Source organism: Myotis nattereri (assembly GCF_964212035.1).
Source record: "Myotis nattereri genome assembly, chromosome: 4".
In the NCBI taxonomy this organism is placed as follows: domain Eukaryota; kingdom Metazoa; phylum Chordata; class Mammalia; order Chiroptera; family Vespertilionidae; genus Myotis; species Myotis nattereri.
This window is the reverse complement of record NC_138079.1, coordinates 38,275,804-38,301,261: the sequence shown is the minus strand read 5'-3', so window position 1 is coordinate 38,301,261 and position 25,458 is coordinate 38,275,804. Positions and strand designations below refer to the sequence as shown.

The 25,458-nt window shown below is 36.4% G+C and overlaps 1 protein-coding gene and 1 pseudogene across 2 annotated transcripts in view; both read right to left on the bottom strand.

Moving 5' to 3' along the window:
• Positions 1 to 25,458, bottom strand: part of FCHO2 (FCH and mu domain containing endocytic adaptor 2) — a 118,122-nt gene that overhangs the window by 63,348 nt on the left and 29,316 nt on the right. The window contains exons 4-8 of the mRNA XM_081090047.1: positions 22,666 to 22,807; positions 22,421 to 22,573; positions 13,640 to 13,744; positions 7,159 to 7,257; positions 6,095 to 6,191 (exon numbers count right to left, since the gene is read on the bottom strand). Coding sequence (XP_080946173.1) covers positions 6,095 to 6,191; positions 7,159 to 7,257; positions 13,640 to 13,744; positions 22,421 to 22,573; positions 22,666 to 22,807 — 596 coding nt within the window. The remainder of the gene's footprint in view (positions 1 to 6,094; positions 6,192 to 7,158; positions 7,258 to 13,639; positions 13,745 to 22,420; positions 22,574 to 22,665; positions 22,808 to 25,458) is intronic.
• On the bottom strand, positions 18,705 to 21,588 carry LOC308518051 (Golgi SNAP receptor complex member 1-like; annotated as a pseudogene). Its single transcript has 3 exons — positions 21,571 to 21,588; positions 21,020 to 21,456; positions 18,705 to 18,998 (listed from the first exon to the last, which is right to left on the bottom strand). The product of its transcript is annotated as a Golgi SNAP receptor complex member 1-like (transcript).

The following is a 25,458-nucleotide window of genomic DNA, read 5'->3' as shown; positions in this document are numbered from 1 at the left end:
TGCTTATAGGCCTTACAAAAATAAGCAGAGTTAAATATGGCTCAATGGTCATAGTTTGTCGACTCCTGCTCTAAAAGATATAAAAGAATCATTATCAAATGGCACATATATCCCACAGGGCAGAGTTCTACACCTCTGCCCTAGGTGGCTAGGACACAATAGGTAGAAGTGTACTCCTTCACAGAGTAGAGCTTTTCTATTTTATTTCCTGTGAGGGCTCTCCTCCTTTACTCTCCTGTTTGTGCTAATCTACATTATTCTCTCCCCTAATCATTATTCATTCTTCTTTCCTCTTTTTCTGGTCACTGCCCCTTACTATTGAATAGAAAAACCAAGTAATCACAGGATATCTGGTATGGTTTATGGGTCTCTGGCTCTTAGCTATTTTTAATTTTGCTTTCTACACAAGGGTTTCTGCTTCTCTGATTAAGAAAATAATAAATGGTAAGGGTAGTGGTAAGAAGTTCTATTAACAGGTTTGACATTATTCCAAATCCTTAATGGGTCTAAAAAGATCACTAAATTTTATTTTTTTAATTATTTGCTTTACCCTATACTTTAAAATAATACACCTAATGTAGAAGCCAAAATATTCCAAATACCTAAACTAGTCAATTTCATTTAAGCAGTCTGACCACAGAAATATCATTTTTCCCTTTTTCTTTGTTGCTGATTATTTTTTATATCTATCTTTCTCAGGCTTTTCCTATTTGTATCTTCAAACACAGTATAATCTCTGGAAGTCAAAAAATTGAAGCTATACACCTATATTGCTATATAATGAAAATACAATAAGCATTTCAACATAACCTTTTCTCTAAACATATTAAGAACTGGCCTACCAACTTTTCATTTTAAGTTACCCTTTTGTTTCTTATAAATTAAAAACTTGCTTAACTTTTATGAATTATAAACAATATACAGATTTTACAGAAAGATGGTGTGCCCTCCTTGGGGCACACCCATACAAATCTCCTTTTCAAGTGAATTTTCTTTCTTCTAAACTCTAAGGGTCTCCATGAGACTTGCAACCAGGGGAGCAATGGGGAGTGGCTGCTTGTCTGGGCTAACCCCCTGGGTCCTGTCTCCAAGCCCCCTTTTCTCTGACTTTCCAGTATACTGACATGACAGCAGCCCCACATTGGCTCCCTTCTTTCCCATAACAGCTCTAGAGAGCCAAAGCAGCCCTGCCCAGACTCTCTCCTGTTGCTGCTTCTTAGGCACTTGTTTCACTGTCCCCAGCTTTAATAAATATACTCTTAAAATCATAAAATAAATTAATTAACTAATTAATTAAGCAGAATGACTATAAAACAGGAAACTTTAAAAACATGGACTTTAATCTCCTTTGGCAACTAAAATAGATGAGAACAGGTAGAAATACTAGATAATGTTATTAGAACATAAAAAGATATTCAAAATTAGAAAACACCTGTTTTTTCATGACCCTTTCAGATGAGAGGTGCTTTGATATTTCAAGCATCCAATTACAGTGACTCAAATTCCAGAAGACCTAGGCAGTACTATACTAAACAAAGTAATGTCAAAAGCAGTATGGGGGTTCCTCAAAAATATAAAAGTAGAACCACCATAAGATCCAGCAATTCTGAGTATTTATCTGAAAGAAACGAAATCTCTATCTCAAAAAATATATCTGCACCCCCCGCCCCCCGTGTTCACTGCAGCTCTATTTACAATAGCCAAGACACAGAAACAACCTAAATGTCCACTTACAAATGAATGGATCAAAAAATGTGGTGTATATATACAATGGAATATTATTCAGCCATAACAAAGAAGAAAAGTCTGTTCTATGACACTATGGATGGAACTTGAGGGTATTACGCTAAGTGAAATAAGTCAGAGAAAGACAAATACTGTATAATCTTATATGTGGAATCTAAAAAGAAATACAAAGAACAGGTTAGTGGTTGTCAGAGGTGGGGAGTGGGAGATTAGAAAAAATGGGTGAAAGTAGTAAAAAAGCTATAAACTTCCAGTTACAAAGTCAAAAAGTCCTGGAGATGTAATACACAGCATGGTGACTACACTTAACAATATTGTACCGTGTATTTGAAAGGTATGAAAGTAGTTCTTAAAAGTTCTTACCATGAGAAAAAAAAATTGTAACTATGTGTGGGGATGGATATTTAAACTAAACTTATTTTGGTAATCATTTTGCAATAAGTACAATATATCAAATCATTACAAACTAATACAATATTATATGTCAATTATATATCAATTTAAAAAGTAATGACAAAAATGTCACTGCATATAATTAGTATAAAATAGTCTCAACGAATAGGGAAAAAATGTCAATGCTCTCAGTGTTTGACACAGAATAACTGGAGACGAAGTTAGGGGTTATATCTTCCAACAGGTAACTGACTTAAAAAAAAGTCATTTTAGCCCTAACCAGTTTGGCTCAGTGGATAGAGCGTCAGCCTGCGGACTCAAGGGTCCCAGGTTTGATTCCGATCAAGGGCATGTACCTTGGTTGCGGGCACATCCCCGGTAGGGGGTGTGCAGGAGGCAGCTGATTGATGTTTCGAACTCTCTATCCCTCTCCCTTCCTCTCTGCAAAAAATCAATAAAATATTTTTTTAAAAAAAGTCATTTTACACCACAAGATAAATAACTTTTTGATTTACAAAGCTTTCTCATTGTTGTTGTTGTTAATCCTCACCCAAGGATATTTTCTCCATTGATTTCTTTTTTAGAGAGAATGGAAGGGAAAGGTAGAGACAGAGAGAAACATCACTGTGAGGAAGACACCTAGATTGGTTGCCTCCTGTACACACGCCGACAGGGGCCAGGGATCGAGCCCGCAACCGAGGTGTGCCCCTGACCGGAATCCAACCCGGGAACCTTCAGTCCACAGGCTGACACTCTAACCACTGAACAAAACCAGCTAGGGTGGCTTACAAAATGTTTAAAGAACTGGGCCTCTTTTTAAAATGTGTAATCCACAGGACTAAAACTAATTTTAAAAGTACTTCATCCACCAGAGGGGGCACTTACAAAACAGGAGGGAAAAAAAAATGTTAACAGCAATCAATAGTATACAAATTGAAGGTTAGAATACATCTTACAAAGCAAAATCCTTTAAGTCTATGAATTCCATACAACCACATGTAAAATTGATTGCTATTTTTCTGAGAAACTCAAAATTTTCATCGTTATGGGTTCCAAGGCTCATTTGTTCATGTGTTCACAAACTGAAGAAATACATGTGTAAGAGCTAAAACTAGTCACCCATAGCAAGTCAACTAGAGAAGTGATATTTATCTTTCCAATAAATCCCACACTCTCCCTCCTTTTTTTAAGGTTAGTACTAGGACCAGCTTTTTGAAAGTCAGTCACAATGTCAACAGTCATCCTGAAACAGTCACCTAATTCTGGGTCTGGTGATTCTAGACAAGCCCATGTCATCACCATTCTTGGACTCCCTCTTACCATTTAGCTTCAGAAATTTTCTACATCTTAGTATATCCTGAGGCCAGTAAATTTAAATTTATAAAGAAATAATATCCATTATTAACTACCTATTAATTAGGAATGTATTAATTTTTTGAAAATAACATCTATTAAGTACTCAATAAATGTAACATTATCTCATGTAAACCTCACGACCCCATGAGGTTAAGTACTATTATTATCCTCCCTTTACAGATGAGGGCATTAAGGCTTAAAGATCTCAATGCTAGTAAAGAGTGGACCACAAACTACAGGGCTAAATACTGTGCTGTACCACAAATAAGAAAACTGAAATTTTTATTGAGGTAATTGTAGATTCACATACAGCTGTTTTTAAAAAAAAATACATGGTGATCCCTTGTACACCTGTGCTTGGTTTCCTACATTTTGGAAAACTACACTATAACGTAGCAAACGAGATACTGATAATGATAATGATAAAATCTACCAATCTTGTTTAGATTTCTAAGGCATTTTTAAGCGGCTGATACATCTTTGCTTTTATTCTATGAACACTTGGAAACGCTCTATATAAAATTCTACTTGTTCCCCAATTGTTTTTACTCTCTTAATTGCTCTTCACTTATAATTTAATCTCTTTTTAAGGAATTTTAGGGTTTCTCGTTGTTTAATAATTATGTATCTCAATATCCTATTCTCTCTATATATGTAAACTAACTAGAATCCTGGCATTTAATTCCAACTCTGACATGTACTAGTTTAGGTAAATCATTTAACCTCTCAACATTTCTCTCAACCTACCCTCAAAGAGTTGTTGAAGATCAGTTTGCCTGCAAAGTAGTTAGAACAGTACCTGGCTAACTTAGCAGAATTAAGTGCTCACTAAACTTTAACTATAATTTACTATTTGTTGACCAAAACTTTTCAAACAGCAAATCCATTCATTCCAGCCTCCGTAATATGCTAACCTTATCCATTTTGTCACTAATTCATCACAAAAATGTACTGTTTACACATAAAGATGATAAACAGATGAATCAAATATATAACTTTTCTTCACAAGCACACAATTATAAAATTTTTTTGTTAATTCTCACCCAAGGATATTTTTTTCCACTGATTTTTTTGAGTGAGAATGGAAGGGAAGAGGAGAGAGAGGGAGAGAGGGAAAGAGAAGCAGGGAGGGGGAAAGCGCAACATCGATGTGAGAGAGACACATCGATTGGTTGCCTCCTGCACAAGCCCTGACCAGGGCCAAGGATCGAGCCTGCAACCAAGATATAATAATATACACTTGATCAGAATCAAATCCTAAACCCTTCGGTGCGCAGGCCAACGCTCTAACCCACTGAGCCAAACAGCTAGGGCACACAATTATTAAAATTTAAGGTAATGGCAACAATGCCAAAAAAAAGTGCTATTAAAGTTCTCTGGCACTTTTGATGGCGGAAGTAACATGTGACCTGACTCTTTAAGAATTTTTTCTTTAGACAAATAAATGGGAAGACATGTGGTAGAAAAGGAGTGGGATATAACATTTTCTAGAATAAGGACATAGGGCAACTAAGATACCAAGAGAAAAGAAGGGACTTGTATAGGAAACAGCAAACAGTTCAGGCTGACTGCACTGAAGGGTGGCTATAAAAGGAATAATGGAAAATAAGACTGAAGACTGGTCAAGGCCTAATCCTGAAAGGCTTCGAATCCAAGTCCAGAATCTAAGTTTCACTCTGTCTATAATAAAAAGTTAAAGATTTATGAGTAGCACAATTACGAGTTCAAAATTGTAGAGTCAAAACATGAATGTGCTATAACATGTAAAGTGGATTGCTGTGCTAGTATTTAGAAACCTGCTGCTGCAATTAATCAGGTAGGTAGAGAGAGCATGGAAAGAAGGGCTGAAGGGAAAATCTAACAATTGAATTAACATGACTTGAAACTTGATGAAATGTGGGAAGAATAAAGTAAAGAAGATTTTGGTTTCAAGCCTCAGTTCTGTGAACTGCACTGAGGAAAAATGGTTCCTGTACTTCTCTAAAAACAACTTGTCTATTTTCCTGTATTCCAAACCATACTTCCTTTACTGGACTGAATTATTTTTACCTGTGAAACCAATATTGTAGAGTAACTAACAGATTGAAGAAATGTGGAAGACTATGACAAACAGGAGAAGGGACTGAGCTTATTATATTTGATATATTATAACATGCTTATTAAAAGTAAGATTCAGGATACCTATAAACATCTGTTCATAAAACAGGAACCAGGATTCCCGTATTCATTTGTTCACTGCTGTATCCTCAGTGTCTACCGGTACACAATTGCCGGGAATACTTGTTAGCACTCTACTCTGTTTTAAAAATGGCCTTCTGTTGCTAATTTATTTTAAAAATATATAAACTGCAACATATTAACTTAGTAAAGGTTATAATAACCATTTTAAGTAATACTAAATTGTTAACCACTAAAGGTTAAAACAAAAATCTTAATTTTCAACATGTCATCAGACACAAAGTAAATGATACCTAAGATCTGACACAAATTTTCAGGTATCTCCCAAGCTCCATTTTGCAGTTTTGCAATTTAAAGGCAAACACATTAGTTGCTGGATGGGAAACATGAATACATTTCCTTGCAGAGTTTATCATCTTACCAGGTCTTTCCTTCCCAGTGCCTTTTGACTCAGCAAATTTTTGTATCAAGCTTTCAACTGTAGTGTTAGCCATATTATTTATAAATTCTTCATGGACCTATTAAAATGAGATAAAGATAAATTCTTTCTTTTTCTGTACATATTCTTACTGTCAGACAAAACTTCCACAAAGCAATAAAAATTCATTACACCAAATGTGCATTTTTTGAGCCAGAGCCTTTAAGAACTTTCATTTACTAAACATGGTCTGTTGCCTATCTTACACTGTTAGTAGTACTATGGGTACCAATCACTGTTTACATGAACCCCTTAGATATGGCTGCACAACCTTAGAAATAAATGCAGCTTCTTGTTTCTTGAAATGTTTTGGAACATAATCCTTATGATAAATAAAAATTGCACAGGCAATTAAAAGTTTTAGATCTTTAATAATAAAGAATAACAGATTTCATCTTTCTCTACTAAGTTTCAATGCATCCCAAATTGTGATCATTAAACTGCCTTTACATTTTTGGAAAATTTCTAAGTACAAGTTTTATAACTTACAGCTGCTGTTCTAAATTTTAAAACAGTAAAACTTCAAAAAAGATATATTAAAAAATTGGTAACTTCAGAATTTTAACATAAAGAGAACTGAACATAGTTAACTTTAAAAATTAATTTGAATTATCATCCCTGATGACCAATCAAAAATCCAGTTTATTTTACAGTTAATACATGTAAACACATATTTTTTAAATATATTTCTATTGATTTCAGAGAGGAAGGGAGGAGAGAGAGACAGAAACATCAATGATGAGAGAGAATCATTGATAGGCTGCCTTCTGCATGCCTCCTACGGGGGATTGAGCCCTCAACCTGGGCATGTGGCCTTGACCAGAATTGAACCTGGGACCCTTCAGTCCATAGGCTGATGCTCTATCCACTGAGCCAAACTGGCTAGGACTGTAAATACATATTTTTTATCTGAAATAATTCAGTATCATGTTATGAGTTTGGAATTTTTAAAGAGTCATAAATGAACATAAAATGTTCATGAATCAGTTCATGAAGTAAAAACCTACCTGGCCTATTTGCAAATGAATTTCCTTTACAGCATTTGACAAGGATCCTATAATTTCCTTTATGTGAATGAGATGAGTTTCTTCAATGTCTTGAAATTTCTGAGTAACAAATATAAAAAGTAACATATAAAATATGTATACACACATACACATAAATACTAAAATCAAAAGATCTTTTAGAAGTTATCTCTATACAGCTAACCAAATTTAGCAAGTTATTCATTATGTAATATTTAGCAATGCTTCTAGACCAGCTGTGGGCAAACTACGGCCCGCGGGCCAGATCCGGCCCGTTTGAAATGAATAAAACTATTGAAAAAAAAAGACCATACCCTTTTATGTAATGATGTTTACTTTGAATTTATATTAGTTCACACAAACACTCCATCCATGCTTTTGTTCCGGCCCTCCGGTCCAGTTTAAGAACCCATTGTGGCCCTCGAGTCAAAAAGTTTGCCCACCCCTGTCTAGACAAATGGGTTTAGTAAACATACTGAAATATAACAGAGAAAAGTTACCTTTTTGTTGTGCCATTTCTCAGGTAAACATGAACTTTTTCAGTTTGAACATAACACAAATTAAAACCTATTATCATGGTCAGAAAATAAGAAGACCCAGATGATATGGGTGTCTGTCATAAAAACCAAGGGAGAAGTGTTTCAAAAACTGAAAAACTGTAGTTTACTTCTAAACACTTTACAATCTAGCCCACAGGCTCTCAAAATGTCTTTCTAATCCTCAAAAATGTTAATATGTAGTCTTCAAAAGATATTCTGTGGTCAAATAAATTTGGGAAGTCTATAAACTCTTTCTTAGCAGTTCTCAGCTGAAGGTGGGGATACATCAGATCACCAGGGGAATGTTTTCAAACTACAAAACACACAGATCCTCCACTACTACCTGGGGGTGGGGGTGGAAAGAGGTGAGAATGCTGTTTGGAAGAAATTCCCGGGTTATTCTTGTATTTACTCCCCAATAAGAAAACTACTGCTAGACTTGGCTTCATAATAAATATTAAAAAGTCTGAAAATTATTGCATACCAAAATTTATTTTGCCTAACCCAGTGTTTTCCAAAATTTTTTGACCAAACCACCCTGTTTGTCTTTCTTCATCTCTGAATATCTATTAATATCTCACAGAACAATCTTCCTCAAAACAGGATTTGGGAAATGCTGAACTAGCCATTTTCAAACAAAATACATTTGTTAAGTATTATGCACTAAGCAAAATAAGCCAGTCAGAGAAATCACATGATCGCATTCATATGTGAAATCTAATGAACAAAATAATCTGATGAACAAAATTTCAGAGGGAAGGGGGAGAGGGGGAAATTAACTGGGCAACTTATAATGCATACTAGAGAAGCCCGCAGAACCCTGGCGGAAGCTGTGCGGAGTGGCCGCTGGGCCCCGCCTCCACTGTGCACGCAGCCATCTTGTAACAGCGTGAGGGCATGAGGATCACCTAGGCTTTTATTAGTAAGATATGCATAGCCCATGGACACAGCAATAGTATGGTGAATCAGGCTTGGGAGTGGAGTGGATGGGGTCAATGGGAAAACAACAACAACAAAAAGAGAAGCATCTGTAATACTTTCAACAATAAAGATAAATTTAAAAAAATAATAAACACACTAGAAAATACATTTGTCATTTCCATGCACAAGCCTGATTGATTACCCTTCCTGACCCCCTCTCCTCCTAAATTAAATCAGTTTTAAGAAATAGGTCTAAATGCTTCAGTTTTTTCCTCTGGTTAGTTTATCAAATTAAATTCCATCACCCCATATTTAATATCTAGTTTTCTTCAACACTGAATTCCATGATCAAAAATCAATAAGCCAAATGATCATGTCCATATTTGTGTTAAGCTTCTGAACTTAAAAAAAAAGTGCAATTACAGTTTGGGCAATAATACAATAATAATCCAAACACTTCAATCAGCTTTATTCATGAGAAATAACAGAGTTAGAGTGCTTATTTTGACTAATTTTGAACAAGTCAATGAGAATACCAATGGTGCAAGATCCTGAATTAGTCTTAAGAACTGAGGAATATTCAGCAGGAGCATGATTCTACTTTATGTTCATATTATAAAAGTCACCCTCAAATTTCTGTAACTTAATGAACCAGAGATTGTCTCATAGATAGGTAGACCAAAATCCAGGAAAGCTTGGTCAAAACTGCATATGATGACCCCTAATTCCAAGAAAATTGTACTACCTTTTCAGTCTCTTTTGAAACAGCTACAGTGAATAAGGCAGATCCTTAATTATTTAGAAAAATCTTGAGCATGAAACCACACACAAACTCAACACATAATACAAATGCAATTCTGAAACTGTGCTGCGTTTTCTTGGTGGGTAGATACTGCTAAATATCCTCAAAATTAGTGACTGCTAAACTCAGAGCAATTCAGCAATGGAAATATACTCTCAAGTATTTGAATATAAATAAGTGAACTTCCTTGAACAAATGATATTTTTTTCTCCTTTCAAATTCACTGTTTGTATGTACTGTTATACTAGAGATATCTACAGAGAAGCACTCTAATTCTAAAACCTTATTCTGGGGGTGCTGCTTAAACAAATCTCAGTCTCCTTGAACTAGTCATCAAACTGTTAAAAGTGAACAAAATCTCCATATTGTTTCAAGTTTTTCAAGTGTCATTAACTGACAGTGGTAAAAAGCATAAACACAAAGAGAAGTCACGTTTTTAATCATGTTTATTCTCACCGCAAATGAAAAAAATTAAATCACAAATACTCCAAGTACATTCTAACCTTTTTCACCCCAGGGACTCAATTTCCTTCCCCACTAGTAAATATAGGTCCTGCCACCCAAATTTGATACTCATTAGACTGACAGGTCCTTTCCTACTGGGATTTAAGTCAACCGCTTAGGCTGGAACAAAAGGAAAGTGGAGATGTATAATAATTCTTTTCACTTCTAAATAACCCAAATTAAAGTCTACTGTCTATTAACAAACAATAGTTAATCTATTCTGCCAGTGTAAGAAAGGAAGAGAGAGAGAGAGAGAGAGAGCGCATTAGCACAGTATACCATCTTTACTTAAGAGCAGCATGGCTATTTATATATCTGATCAAATAAATTATTGTTCCCATCTTGGAAATGTCAGGATAAACAATTAAAATGCCAATTTTGGGGGGAAAATGTAATGAGAAAGCAAAAGATAAGGATAAGGAGAGAAAAAAAATGAATGCTAAAAGTAGTTTTATAGCCCAGCCAGCTCGATCCCCAGTAGGGGGTGTGCAGGAGGCAGCCATTAATGATTCGCTCTCGTCATAGATGTTTCTATCTCTCCCTCTCTGAAATTAATAAATATATTTAATAAAAAAAATAATAATAAGGCCCTAACCGGTTTGGCTCAGTGGATAGAGCGTCAACCTGTGGACTCAAGGGTCCCAGGTTTGATTTCGGTCAAGGGCATGTACCTTGGTTGCAGGCACATCCCCAGTGGGAGTGTGCAGGAGGCAGCTGATCGATGTTTCTAATTCTCTATCCCTCTCCCTTCCACTCTGTAAAAAATCAATAAAATATTTTTTTTAAAAAAGAAAATACTTTTATAAAGTACTATTAACAAAAAACCCTGATTCTAGCTAATTCTAATTCCTGTTTTTTTAAACAAATAATTGAAAGGCAAAATATTTTCACTGATAGGAACTAGTCATTTTAATACAAAATCAACAATAATTGCCTTATAAATGAGTGTTCTGATTTAGAAGACAAAAGGGCACTTGCTGAAGTCTACAATGATCTTAGTTGCTATAGAAATTAAAACTTTTTATCTCACTAGAATTAGAGCCTTAACACAACTAACTATAAACCCTCCTTGAAATATTATCATTTCCCAACTGCCATGATATCATACTTCCCAGTTTTCTTCCTTTTCTGGCTTCTCCTACTTGGGTTTCAGCATCTCTTCCTCTATCAAATTGTCAATGATGAATCTCTCAGAGTGTGGGTGGCCCTTTCTTCTCCCACACTCTGACAAAGGTGATGTCATCATGGCTTTGTGTGCTGACAAGCCCCTATTTTATATAGGCTCACAATCCTTTATTCAAAACCTCTGGGACCAGGTGTTTGGGAATTCAATATTTTGGATTTTTTAAATAAAGATAATATGATGCTATTACCATATATTTCATAATACTACCAGCAGAGTCTGCAGTGGCATCTGTTTATCAAAAACGTTAGTATTTCTAAAAGAAAACACGTACACTTCGTCTAAGTAATATAAATAAAGAGTATAGAAACAGCCTCACATCAGTTTAAGTCAAGTTTTGCTGCAAAATGAGTTATAGAAAAACGCTTTTTGTTTTCAGAGCTTTTGGAATCCAGCTTACTTAGGTCCTCCAAAACTGCCCGTTTGTTGTCTCCACTTAGGTAGGCTGTTCAAAACTGAGCATCTGGTCCCCTCTGACTCCTCAAACTAACAACAGTTCTTCATCTAGTCTTTCCCATACAGACTTACAAGCCAACACTCAGAAGAGATCTTGATCTCTCTAGAATTCTTCCATCCACCCCACTCCTGCCATCTCCAAATGCATTCACTTCTCACGTTCTCCAAGGCCACCACATTGGCCCTCATCCTTCTCATCTCACTATTAACTGCCTTCTAAACTGGACTTTTTTTTTTTTTCCAATGATTTTTTGTCTCATGGGCAGGAATGTAGAACAACAGAATTTTATTTCTTTAAATATTTTTGATGCTTTCAGAGAGGAAGGGAGAGGGAGAGTTGATTCTCCTTTGTCCTCACTATAATCTATTCTTCACAAAAATGCAAGAATTATCTTTTAAAATTCGGACCAGACCATGTCACATACTTGCATACTACCCTCCAATGTCTTCAAATTACTCTTAGAAGAAAACCAAACCCTTACTTAAGCCTGGTCTTTGCCTATGTTCTCCCTAACCTCATGCCTCACCATCATCTCTCCTTACTCAGTTTCAGCAAGCATTTTACACTTTATATAATGTGACAGCCCTTTTACATCTCTGGGTCTTCATAGCTATATGGTCTCCAATGCCTGGAACACTCTGGCCCTAGAATGAGTCTCTTACTTATTCTTCATCTCAGTTTTAAATGTCTCTTCTCCAAAAAATGCCTTTCCTAACTCCCTACTCCAGATTAGGTTAACTTTTATTATTCTATCTCATGGAAGCCTATTCTTTTCCCTTATAACACTGTAATAATTTATAACTTTATATTTAGGCATGTATTTAAGGTCTGCCTCCCTCCTCTATACTCCCAGAGCAGGGAGATACTTGTTTTATTTAAGTAGATACAATATACACCCAGCACAGAGCCCACAACAGGGTAAGTAAAGATGGATGTATGTATGCCTACACACAAGCAAGCCTTTGGTTTCTGATATGTGAGTCCTTCACCACTCCCAATGAGAAGACTCCCTAGAGTCCAAAAAGTCAGATTTTGTTAAGTCCTTCTTTCACTTATTGAGTGCCTATCATCATCTGAAAACTGTTTTAAGTGCTGAGGAAATAGCAGTGAACAAGTCAATACCTGCTCTCAAAGAACTTACATTTTTGTAGAAGACAAAATTTAATATATATATATATATTTTTTACATACATACACACACACATATGCAGGTACGCGTGCTTCACCATGTTTCTAGCCCCTCAGACATGACGACTAAGAATAATGTTCTAAGAAGAGCGTTCCTCCACCATCCTCAGTAACAGAGTGATGATGATGCAGCTGACCCATGAAGAACAAGTAGCACAACAAATAAATCCTTGCTACTATAAGTCACTGAGATTTTGGGGGGGGGGGGGGATTCTTTGTTACCTCAGCATACCCAGCCTATCCTGACTAATACAACAAATAAAATTCATGGTATGTTATATAATGAAAGGTGCTATGGGGCAGGGCAGTGGGGGGATGCGCAAGAGGACAAGAGGGTGGGGATGGAAGTTTTAGGAATGATTCATAAAAGGCACCCATCTTAAACCTAGGCCTTTAATTAGGCTCTAAGAACAACAAATCAAATATAATTACCCCAAGCTTATGGAATACAGACATTTTTTTACTGCCGGTCTTCTCTCGCTAAAATGGAAGTTTTATTTAAGCAGAGTTTTGTTTTGTTAACTGCTATATCCTCAGCACCTCAGCACGAAGTCATTTCCAGTTTTCTTCTTAAGCAGAAGTCAATTTTAAAATCTATATATAAGGCCTGGATTCATCATTTACCAATGTCCTCATTTTCCCCAATTCTCTTTAAATAGCCTCTTCTGAATAATCCATTATATTATAATTATTGCATCTTGGTCCTCAATCTCCAAAACAAAATGTGTATTTTTAAAACAGCATTATTAAAACATTGAGAATGTGCATTTTAACATTTCTAATACTAAAGAAGTATATGACAGAAAAATTATATTTAATCAATATACATAAATATCCTATCTTAGATTTAAAGCCTTAAAAATACCAACCTGAGCTGTTTCTGTCATTTTCTGTTCAAAATCAGCTTTTGCTAATGCATACTTTTCCACGTAGAGTTTATAGGTGTCTGTTGCTTTCTTAGATTTAACAGCTGCCTGTAACAAAACAAAAACATTTTGAACTATAAAATTACCTTTCTTCTTTCTTGATATAAGTTAAAATGAAATAACAATTTAATGCATGTTAAGGGATGAGGCAATTTTAGAAGGTAATTGTACTGGGAACATCTATTTTTTTTAAAGCAAGAAACATCTCTCATAGGAACCAAATACCAATACTATATTAAGTAAAAACAATTTTCTAAGTAGTACATATGCTTAGTAATACCATAAATTCTTAGAATAAAATTACAGAAACTAAATGTCCTAGTAGTAACATACTTGACCACTTTTGTAAAGTCATTACTAAAAGGGAAGTTGGGGCATTTGTTCTTAAATGAGGAAATTATGGTTTAAAAGCAATAACTACATTTCTTCTCATAAATAAAAGATGGGTTTTAACAGATTACCTACTGATAATAAAATAAATCTTATATCTTATTCATTTTATTCATTAGAACATTGTAAATAAATTTACTGATATACTACCAAAAATGTTTCCGCTTAAGTGCCTATAACTTTTATAATAAAGTCCTATGAAGCAAATATAGACATATAAAATAAGTACTTAGTCACATTTCACAAATATGAGTGCTTTCTAAATGGTGTTTTATAAAAATAAAGGTTTGTGAGTAAGGGTAAGACACATACTATGTCATAATAGTATTTGTTTTCAAATTTACCAAAGGAAAAATTATTCAAAGATCTAGGCACACTTTTTTTAAACTACCTTCATACTAATAATAAGCTTATTATAGTCCTGGCTGGGTGGCTCAGTTGCTGAAGCATCGTCCTGTATCCCAAAAAGGTTTCGGGTTCTATTCCTGGTCAGGGTTCACACGGGAGACAACCCACTGATGTCTCTTTCACATCAATGTTTCTCTCTCTCCCCCCCCCCTCCCTCCTCTCTCTCTAAAAATCAATGAAAACATATCCTCTAGTGAGGATTAAAATAATGATAATAATCTATTATAGGGCAAAATAAATTTACTTAGACTTGGATTTGAATATATCTAAATCAGAGACCCACTACACATCTAGTATGACATCACCTCTGAGCAGAACAATCAGAAAAAAGCACCCTTCCTCTGAGCTGTCGACCCCACCAAGGCAAGTGAACCACAGGCTGTATTTCAGCCACCAACTCACAACCTTTGGACACAACTATATGCTACAGCTTTGCTCAAAATGTTAACTAAAAATAAATCCCTTAATTTCATCTAAATTATTACCTTATATTAAACCTTTTCTGGTTTATATCAAGGCTCAATCATTTCTTTAAGTGTAATCCCTAGTTACCATGTACTTTTCAAATGGTCCCTACACACACACACACACACACACACACACACACACACACACAAGATCAGTATTTAGCCCAGAAGTATTTTAACTCCAAAAAGTTTCAACTAATTTAGCTAAGAAACTTTTGCATTAATGACATGAACACCATATCAATTCACTGTTTGATGTGTATGTTACAGTATATACTATAGGTAAATGTTCCCATAGTTCACTTTTTAAAAATATGTTTATTGATTTCAGAGAGGAAGGAAGAGGAAGAGAGAGATAGAAATATCGATGATGAGAATCATTGCTTGGCTGACTCCTGCATGCCCCCTACTGGGGATCCAGCCTAAACCCGAGCATGTGTACTGACTGGGAATCAAACCTGCGACGTCCTAGTTCATAGGTCAACTCACAACCACTGAGTGACACCAGCTGGGATGTAGCTCACAATTTTTTAAGTAATTTTTTTTGAAATGTCAACTTTTTATTGCATCTTTGCTCATAGTCTTTTATAAATTTTTGGAAAAAATTAAATATTACACAGACAAATGCAGCCCCATTTTTTTCCCAGTCTCATTCCCTCCATTTGTTCTGCAAAGGTAATTCCATTCATGTGGCTTAGTGTTTACTGTTCCCATGCTTATCTATAATAAAAGTGTAATATGCTTATTAGACCAGACGTCCTTCTAGACTATCTTCCGGATGAAGCCAGGGCTGTGAGGGAAGCCCAGGTCCCTGGTGCCAGAGGGAAGCTGGTGCCGGCAGCTAGGGGAAGGCAGGCCTACTCTTGCACTAATTTTGTGCACCGGGCCTCTAGCAAATAAAGAAAAAGGGTTTTCTGACAAAGAACCCTTACATTAAAGACTATGTCAAAGGCATCAAAATTTACATATTCTTCCCTCAACATTATACTTTTCAGATGTACCCATTCAGGTCATTCTAGCTTTTTTTATTTTCTTCTTTTTTTACTTTTGTAATAGAAATTTTAGCACACACATAAATAAAGGGTAATAACTCCCATGAACCTAACTTCAAGATTCTGTCTATTCCTCCCCCTCTAGTATTTTTTCTTTTGCTAGAGTATTCCCCTACCAGTTTACCCTTTTACTTATTTTACCCATTTATTTAAACTGCAGAATAATCTCATTATATGAAACATTCTCCTCCTGCTGAACATTATAGTTGTCTTACATAAGATTTTTTCCCCAACCTGACAACCTATTTATAATTAAAGAAATCTAATGTATTTATATGTATATGGTTACTTATAGCAGAGGTCCTCAAACTTTTTAAACAGGGGGCCAGTTCACTGTCCCTCAGACATCCCACACATGCGTACTGCGGGCCCGGGACGAGTCGGCTGCTAAGCAGGACAGGCAGCGGCGGCAAAAACACCCGGCGGGCCAGATAAATGTTTTCGGCGGGCCGCATGTGGCCCCTGGGCCGTAGTTTGAGGACCCCTGACTTATATATTTAAAGTTATTTCTAACAACTTATTTTGAGTTTTCTTTACTTTGCTTTCTATTTCCTTTCTCCTTATTGATAAATTTTAATATCCTCTTCTCTTTGTTGATTTAGATGATGTATTATCATACTTATTCTAGTACATACACTTAATGTACATATTTGGCTACTACTAAATCTAATATACCATTAACAGTAAAGCACACCATTAATTGTGTACCACTAAAATAAAAAAATTCTGTCAATTAAACCATGAAATAATGCTTTCTTATAACTTAAAATTTTATTTTATACTTATTCAAAGAGCTATTTTAGACTTACTTTGAGGTAAGTTTTTACTCTATACCACTCCTATACGACAGAATAAGAAGGAAAGGAAAATGAATCATTTGAGATACTCCTAAATCTTCATATTCAGGTTCTGACTCAATTATTTTCCAATTCAGGGATCACTGATATCTGTTTTTCCCCACATATTATCCTCTATATCATCAAGAGCAAAAGTGTTCCACTATATCTCCAGACTTTCTTTTAAACACTGGAGCTTACATTTTCTTGATCTTACCAAAACGTCTCAACAAAAGGTTTTCACACAACAGTCAGAATTATTCCTTCCTCAACTGGTCTTAAAATGATGTGTTAACTGAGGCATCAAAGTAATGCAGTTGCCCAATCATGCCGCCTGGCATAACAACTAAGTTCTCATGGGCAATGAAACTACACCACAAATGCCACATTAACAACAGTGATTATATGATACCATTGACTGAAAATGCATTCTGATTTCAGAGATGTGAGGGGGAAAAAATATCTGGTAGCTTTTAACAACCTTTTTCTCTGGTGTCTAGGTCTAAATTTAACTTTATTTAACATGCTTAATACCAAAAATGTACTTAAATCTGAGGCCTCTTGAATTTCTTCCAATTCTGAAAAATTCTCAGCTGTTATATTCAAACACTACCTACCCACCATTCTCTCCATTTTTTCCTTCTGAATTCCATATTAGATGAATGTTAGTAATCTTTATTTCTCTGTATTATGCTGGGTGGATTCCCGCAGTAATATCGTCCAAATTCTCTTTGCCTATATCAAATCCAGTTTATCTTCTCTATTCCTTTTTTTTATTTCAATAGCACATTTTTTCAGTTCCAAGTTTTATAATTAGCTACTTTCCTATCTAGTAGATCTTATTTCATTATGCTTCTTTTAGTTTTTTAATCTTCTTTAACATCTATATATATAAAAGCCCAGCGACCGGAACGGTGGAATGACTGGAACGACCGGTCGCTATGACTCACACTGCAGCGGTCAACCAGCCCAATGCCCCTATCAGGGTGGGCCGGCCAGACCCCACCCATGCACAAATTTGTGCACTGGGCCTCTAGTAAGTTTATACTGACTTACCTCATTGAATCTCGACACACAAATGTTTTTGCTCATCTGTTTTATAAATTTAAATATCATCTGGAGTGCATTCTTATTCCAATTGTTAAATTTATTGGTGTCTGTCTTAGTATTAGATTTCTTAGATGTGCTCTAAAATTTGGTTGTTTACTCATTTCAAATGGGAGGTTTCTTGTTTTTTCCTGCCTCTTCTCTCTCCAACAGTCCTGCTGGACAACTCCATAGAATACAATGTAAATGGTACCTCCTAGAATTGTGTTATGTTCTATCCTTATGCTCACCCATTCCCATCCAGCAGTTTTCAAGTTTACTATCAGCAAAGCCCCAGTTTACTATCAGTCTTATAAAAGTCATTTTTCATTACTTCCCCAGAAGAATACTGGGGACATGGCCAAAGTAGTCATGAATTGATTACTTGGCTTGACTGAACCACAGTCAGAACTGTATGCCCCAAACCCCTACTTCCCATAAAGCTTTAGCCCTAGTTAGCAGCCCAAGAGCCTTTTTTCTTCCCTACCTATAGTTTGATACAATGAGTGGAGCTCTTGTGATTATCTTTTTTTTCTGATCTTTCTTTGATCAAAACTAAAAACAGAACACAGTGTATGTTAGAAAAAACAGCACAGAAAAACTGTGGCTTCAGTTCAACCTGACCATGTCAGAGTTCATCACTATTAGTCTTGAATTAATTTTAATGGTCAGGCTAATTATCAGGACAGTCAATTACTCTTTCCTATTTTTCCTTATTCCAGATCACAGCCTGAAAGTGATTGTCGCTAAAGTCCCTGGAGATGTCCTATCAATGTAAAGCATACAGCAGTAATAGGAAAATATAGACACCAATAACACCACCCAGGATGAGCGAGTCTCACCACTTCAAAAGGTTGATTCGCTGGACCGGGCTGTTCACAGCAGAAAAATGACTGGTCAAAGTGTTCATTTTGCTCTGAATCTACTACAACATTCTAATCTGTAAAGTCATATTTTCTTTTGTTGCCATAGCAATGCTTATTGTCTCTTCTATTAGACAACCTTAGTTTTGAAAGTAATCATGTTCGTTCAAAAATAGTTGTTTATGGTATATTTCACAAAACTAGAATATTCCAAAAATTGATGTGGAACCACAAAGGACCCCAAATAGCCACAACAAGCTTTATAAAGAAGAACAAAGTTGGAGGACTCACGCCGCCTGATATCAAACTACCAGTATACTACAATGCTCTAGTAATCAAAACATCATGGTAATGGCATAAAGACAGACATATAGATCAATGGAAAAGAATAGAGAGCCCAGAAATAAACCCATGCCATTAGTCAATTAATATTTGACAAAGGAGGCAAAAACATACAATGGGCTAAAGATAGTGTATTCAATAAATGGTGTTGGGAAAATTGGACAGATACATGCAAAAAAATAAACCTGACTACCTTCTTATACCAGATACAAGAATAGACTCGACATGAAATAAAGACTTAAATGTCACACTCAAAACCATAAAAATCCTAGAAGAAAACATAGGCAGTAAAATCTCAGACATTTCTCATAGCAATATTTTTTTCTGACCTCCTTGGGTAAGGGAAACAAAGGGGGGAAAAATAAACAAAAGGAACTACACCAAACTAAAAAGTTTTTGCACAGCAAAGGAAACCAACAAAATGAAAAGACAACCCACTGAGTGGGATAACATAGTCACCAATAATATCTCTGATAAAGGGTTAATATCAAGAACTATTCAGGCCCTTCTCCAATAAGGACATACAGATGGCCAATAGACATATGAAAAGATTCTCAACATCACTCATCATCAGATAAATGACAATTAAAACCACAATGAGATGTAGCCTCACACCTGTCAGAATGGCTATCATCAATAAATCAACCAACAACAAGTGTTGGGGAGAATGTAGAGAAAAGGGAGCCCTCATGAACTGTTGGGAATGCAGATTGGTGCAGCCACTGTGTAAAGCAGTATGGAGTTACCTCAAAATATTAAAAATGGAATTGCTTTATGACCCAGCAATTCCACTTCTGGGATTTATCTGAAGAAACCTGAAATACTAATTTGAAAGACTACATGCACCCCTATGTTCACTGCAGTGTTATTTATAACTAGAGGCCCGATGCATGAAATTCATACAAGAGTAGGCCTTCCTTCCCCCACCAGCTGGCACCAGCTTCCCTCACAGCCCCAGCTTTGTCCAGCAGGTCGTCTGGAAGGACATCCAGTCTAATTAGCATATTACACTTTTATTATTATAGATAGCCAAGATTTGGAAGCAGGCCAAGTATCCATCAGTAAATGAGTGGATAAAAAAGCAGTCATGCCCAGCCAGTGTGGCTCAGTGATTGAGGGATGATCCATGAACCAAGAGGTTATGGTTTGATTCCCCGTCAGGGCACATGCCTGGGTTATGGGCTCAATCCCCAGGGGGATGCAGGAGGCAGCTGACTGATGATTCTTTTTCATCATTGATGTTTCCATCTCCCTCTCCTTTCCTGTCTCTGAAATCAATTTAAAAAAAAAGCAGTCATGAATTTATAAAACAGACTACTCAGCCATAAAAAAGAAGGAAATCTTACCCTTTGCAACAGCATGGATAGATCTAGAGAGCATTATGTTAAGTGAAATAAGCCAATCAGAGAAAGACAAGTACCATATAATTTCACTCATGTGGAATCTAATGAACCAAGAAGCAAACTAGAATAGAGAAAGACTCATAGAGAGCAGGCTAACAACTAGAGTGAGGGCGGGTTGGGGAGGAGACAGGTGTTCCAGGGGTTTGGTGGCAGGGGGTGGAGAGATTGAGCAAAAAAGAGAGAAAAAAGCTCATGAACATGGACAACAGTGTGGTGACTGCCAAGGATAAGAAGGATGGTGAGAGGTGGCTGAGGGTACAGAAGGGATAAATGATGATGAAAAGAGGCTTGACCTGGGGTGGTAAACACACAATACAGTGTAAAGATGATGTGCTGTGAAACTATGCACCTGGAACCTGTATAATTTGTTAACCAGTGTCAGCACCAATAAATTCGATAAAAAGGAAAAATATATATGTGTGTGTGTGTGTTTGTATATATATATAAATTTTAAAAATAGTTGTTTTTCTGTTTACTCCAGACCCACTTTTATATGACTCATATCCTTTTGTACTAATCCCATGAGATTCTCCATTTCCCATACTGCCATAAAGTTTGCTTTGGTTTTATGGAATTCACATGTATAATCCAGCAATATCTATGTCGCTGTAATGCACGCATCAGTGCTGCATTCAAGGAGGGGACAGCCACACTGTTGGTGTATTCTACCATTTTATCTTTTATTACTGTAAGCCTTGCCAAAAAGCTATTTAATCTCAACTGCCATTGTTTCAAACATTGTCTTGGCTTGATCCATTTAAAAAGGGTGTTGTGTCAGAGCTATACCCGCGTGTCTTCCATCTTGGACACTGCTGTGACTGTAACTTGTAACCAGTTTCAGGTCAAGTTCATTTTCCAGCTGTTGAGCCTGTTTCCTGAGATCTTCCCAGTAATTGCTGGTCCTTGTGATTATCTTAAATATGGAACATTTAGTCCCCCTTTACCACACAAAAGCCAAAATCCACTGCCTAACTTATTTTAGGACTTTGAGTCCGACAAGCCTGCATAATAAGTCTCTACATGCCACCTCAGGTTTCTGTTCCATTTTTGGTTCACAGAGGTAGTATTCTTTTTGGACCCTGTTATTTGGTTTTACATTTTATTCATAATTGCTGTCTGAAATTAAGGGTACTTTAAAACTGTGAACTTACTATGCCTCATCTTTCTCCCTCTCACAATTTTTATTTATTGCACAACATTAAAGGAAATATATTAACCCAAATTCTATCAACTTTTGATTTTTCAATATTCTCTTCTAGCTTCTGCCCAAGTATGCACACTTCTGTAATTATTATAATTGTAATATGGTTAAAATTTTTACGGATATTTCAAAACTTTACAAAGCTTTTAAAATTATCGCCCCCTATGGCTCATTCCTAATAGAAACTATACCACATCAAACAAATGAATGGTTAAACTGTTTTGAAAGGAGGGGAAAAAAACTACTTTCAATTAAAACATGAGTGGGGAAAGGGTTGTGGTTTACCACAATACTACATAAATGTACTCAAAGTCAGCAATAAATTGACCACAACCTGTATTTAAAGCTTATCTTCAAGTATCTATGCCTTTCTTGCTTCAAAAAGTTTTACCTCATTGTTAAATCTTATACCAAGCAGTATCTCATCAATTATCTTTTATAAATATATCCTGTAAAGTGTTACAGACAAAAAGAAATCATTCCTTTCTATGTATTTGCTAATCTATTTACCATGCACAACATATTTTGTAAGTCTACTGTTTCATTCAGGTATATCACTAATACTCAGAGGTACAGTGTCTTCATCTTAAATCTGAGATCATTCTTGAATATTAAATGCATTCTTGTATATGACAGTACTTTGAAACCACAGAGGATTTATTTTTATTATAATTACCTTTTCTATTTCTCTTTGTGTAGCTCCTTCCTTTTTCAAACGTTCTTGTTCTACACACTTGGCATTGTAATTTTCCTTGGATTTCTGGAGGGCCTGAGTTATGCTCTGAATGGTTTGAACAGCTTCCAGAGTTCCTGCAACTTCTTCTTTAGTCTGTTTGGTATGAAATGATTCATCAAAAATGATCAAGCTGTAAAGCACTCAATATCTGACCAATTAATCCTTTATCGAGAAAAAATTGATACCTTTTTATGAGACTTTACTTGTTCTTCTCCATACTTCTGAACTTCCTTTATTAATTCTTGTAGTTTTCTAACAAGATCCAAGTGACAATTAGCTAATTTCTCTGTAGATGTTTTGAACACATCCCATACTGGTGCAAATGTTCTAAGGGAAAGAAAATATGGGAATAATTTACTAAAAGAAAAAAAAATTAAGGCTCCAAAATAGAACCAATGGAATTAATAATGTTATATTCAGCAATTTTAATTAGGTAAAAGATGAAAAATTAAATGACTGCCTTGGCCGGCTGCTCAGTGGTTAGGGTGTCGGCCTGTAGACTGAAGGGTCTCAGGTTCGATTTCCAGTCAAGGGCATGTTCCTCGGTTGCAGGCTCCATCCCCAGCCCGGGTAAAGGACACATGCAGGAGGCAATCAACAGATGTGTCTCTCTCAAATCAATGTTTCTCTCTCCCTCCCCCCCTTCCTTCTTCCCCTCTACTTTCTCTTAAAAAAAAAAAAAAACTCCAGGTGAGGATTCAAAAAAAATTTTAAATACTTCATCAGAAATGAAAGTTCCTTTGAGTTTAAACATGGAAAAGTTAAAACTTGCACATGAATTTTTAGTGTCATCATTAATAATTATATAAGAACTAGAGGCCCAATGCACAAAATTTGTGCATGGGTAGGGTCCCTAGAGGCTGCTAGGGCCTTCCTTCATTCCGCGCCGCCCCCTGGTGGTCTGCGCGTGTCATAGCGAGTGATTGAATCCCGGTCTCCCGGTTGAACTCCCGAGGAGACATTTTGCATATTAGGCTTTTATATATATAGAAGATTATTTTAAAACTATTATCTAAGCCCTAACCGGTTTGGCTCAGTGGATAGAGCATCGGCCTGTGGACTGAAGGGCCCCAAGTTCGATTCTGGTCAAGGGCATGTACCTTGGTTGCGGGAACATCCCCAGGGGGGAGTGTGCAGGAGGCAGCTGATCGATGTTTCTCTCTCATTGATGTTTCTAACTCTCTATCCCTCTGCCTTCCACTCTGTAAAAAATCAATAAAATATATTTTTTAAAAAACAACCATTATCTAAAACCTTTTGAGGGTCATTATATCTGTGTACTTCAGTAAACACTAAGAGAGTCCCCTTTTTACTACATAGTTCAGGATGCATGACATACTTTCCTACCAGTTTTTCTCAATATTGATAGTTTAATATTTTCAGCAGGTTCAAGTACTTCCAAGAATTACTTACTATGTTATAATAGCTTAGATAGTACTTAAAATGCCAATGTTAAATTTGGTCAATAGAGAATGATCTAAGAATAACTTTACCCTATAATTTCCTCAGGTACTCCCTACGATATTTTCAACAGTATCTGCTTTGTTTTATGACAAAATTTCTAATAAAAAACAAAAACAAAGCAAATAGCAGCACTGATCACTAAGTCAAGAGAACAGAGAAAGAAATTACTTATCCTAATATGTACTCTGTGCCAATTACTACATTTCCTACCCAGTAGGAAAGCTAACTAACAATGTTCATTTTAAGCAATAGTAAAGAAGTTTAAAGAAGCTTATTAAAGTAGTTAGGATTGGCCCTAGCCAATCTGGCTAAATGGATAGAGGGTCGACCTGTGGACTAAAGGGTCCAGGGTTCAATTCTAGTCAAGGGCACATGCCCAGGTTGTGGGCTTGATCCCCAGTAGGAGGCGTGCAGGAGGCAGCCGATCAATGATTCTCTCTCATCACTGATATTTCAATCTCTCTCTCCCTTTCCCTTCCTCTCTGAAATCAATAAATATATACTTTAAAAAGAAACACTTAGGATTGTTCTGATTAGATATCATTTCACACTTTAAAATCTCATCAGCCCTAAATCTGGCAAGTAGATGGAAAATTTCAAAAGAAAAAAAAAGACACTACAACAATCCACTCACAACAGCATCAAAAGACTTGTGCATCACTTCATGTAAACCTGATACATGATGATAGTCTAGATTTCACAAAGCAGGTAAGATAGGAGTGTCCCTTTACTTTACCAAAGGATTCTTTACAGAGAAAAGCAGTTCAACATAAGATTTCTTTAAATATAGATTCCTTTAAGGAATTTCAAATATTATTATTCCATTTACAAAAATTAGATACATACAACTTTTTTCTGGTTAAATAACACACATGAATCTATGAAACAAAAGCCTAAGCAACCGTTACGGTGGAACGACCGGAATGACCGGTCGCTATGATGCGCACTGACCACGAGGGGGTAGACACTCAAGCAGGAGCTGCCCCCTGGTGGTCAGTGCGCTCCCACAGGGAGAGCACTGCTCAGCCAGAAGCCAGGCTCATGCCTGGCAAGTGCAGCGGTGGTGGCGAGAGCCTCTCCCACCTCCACAGCAGCACTAAAGAGAAGTGAGCCAAGAGGTAAGGAGCAGCGAGTAGATGGGCGGTAAGGAGCGAGGGATCCTGGATTGCGAGAGGGATGTCTGACTGCTGGCTTAGGTCTGATCTCCTCGGAGACCAGGAGTTCGATCTCTCACTATAATGTGTGCTGGCCACCAGGGGCAGTTCAGAATCAAGAAAGGCTGGCAGCCGGGAGCTGGGGGAGGCCCTACCAGCAGCCAGAAGGCCCCAATCAGCTCTGATTGCCGACCAGGCCTAGGGACCCTGCCCATGCATGAATTTCATGCACTGGGCCTCTAGTAGTTGTATCCTACCTAATAATAGACAAACATGCCTCCCATTGGCTAATCAGCAGGATATGCAAATTAACCGCCAACAAAGATGGCGGTTAATTTGCATACGTAGGCTCCACTGGAA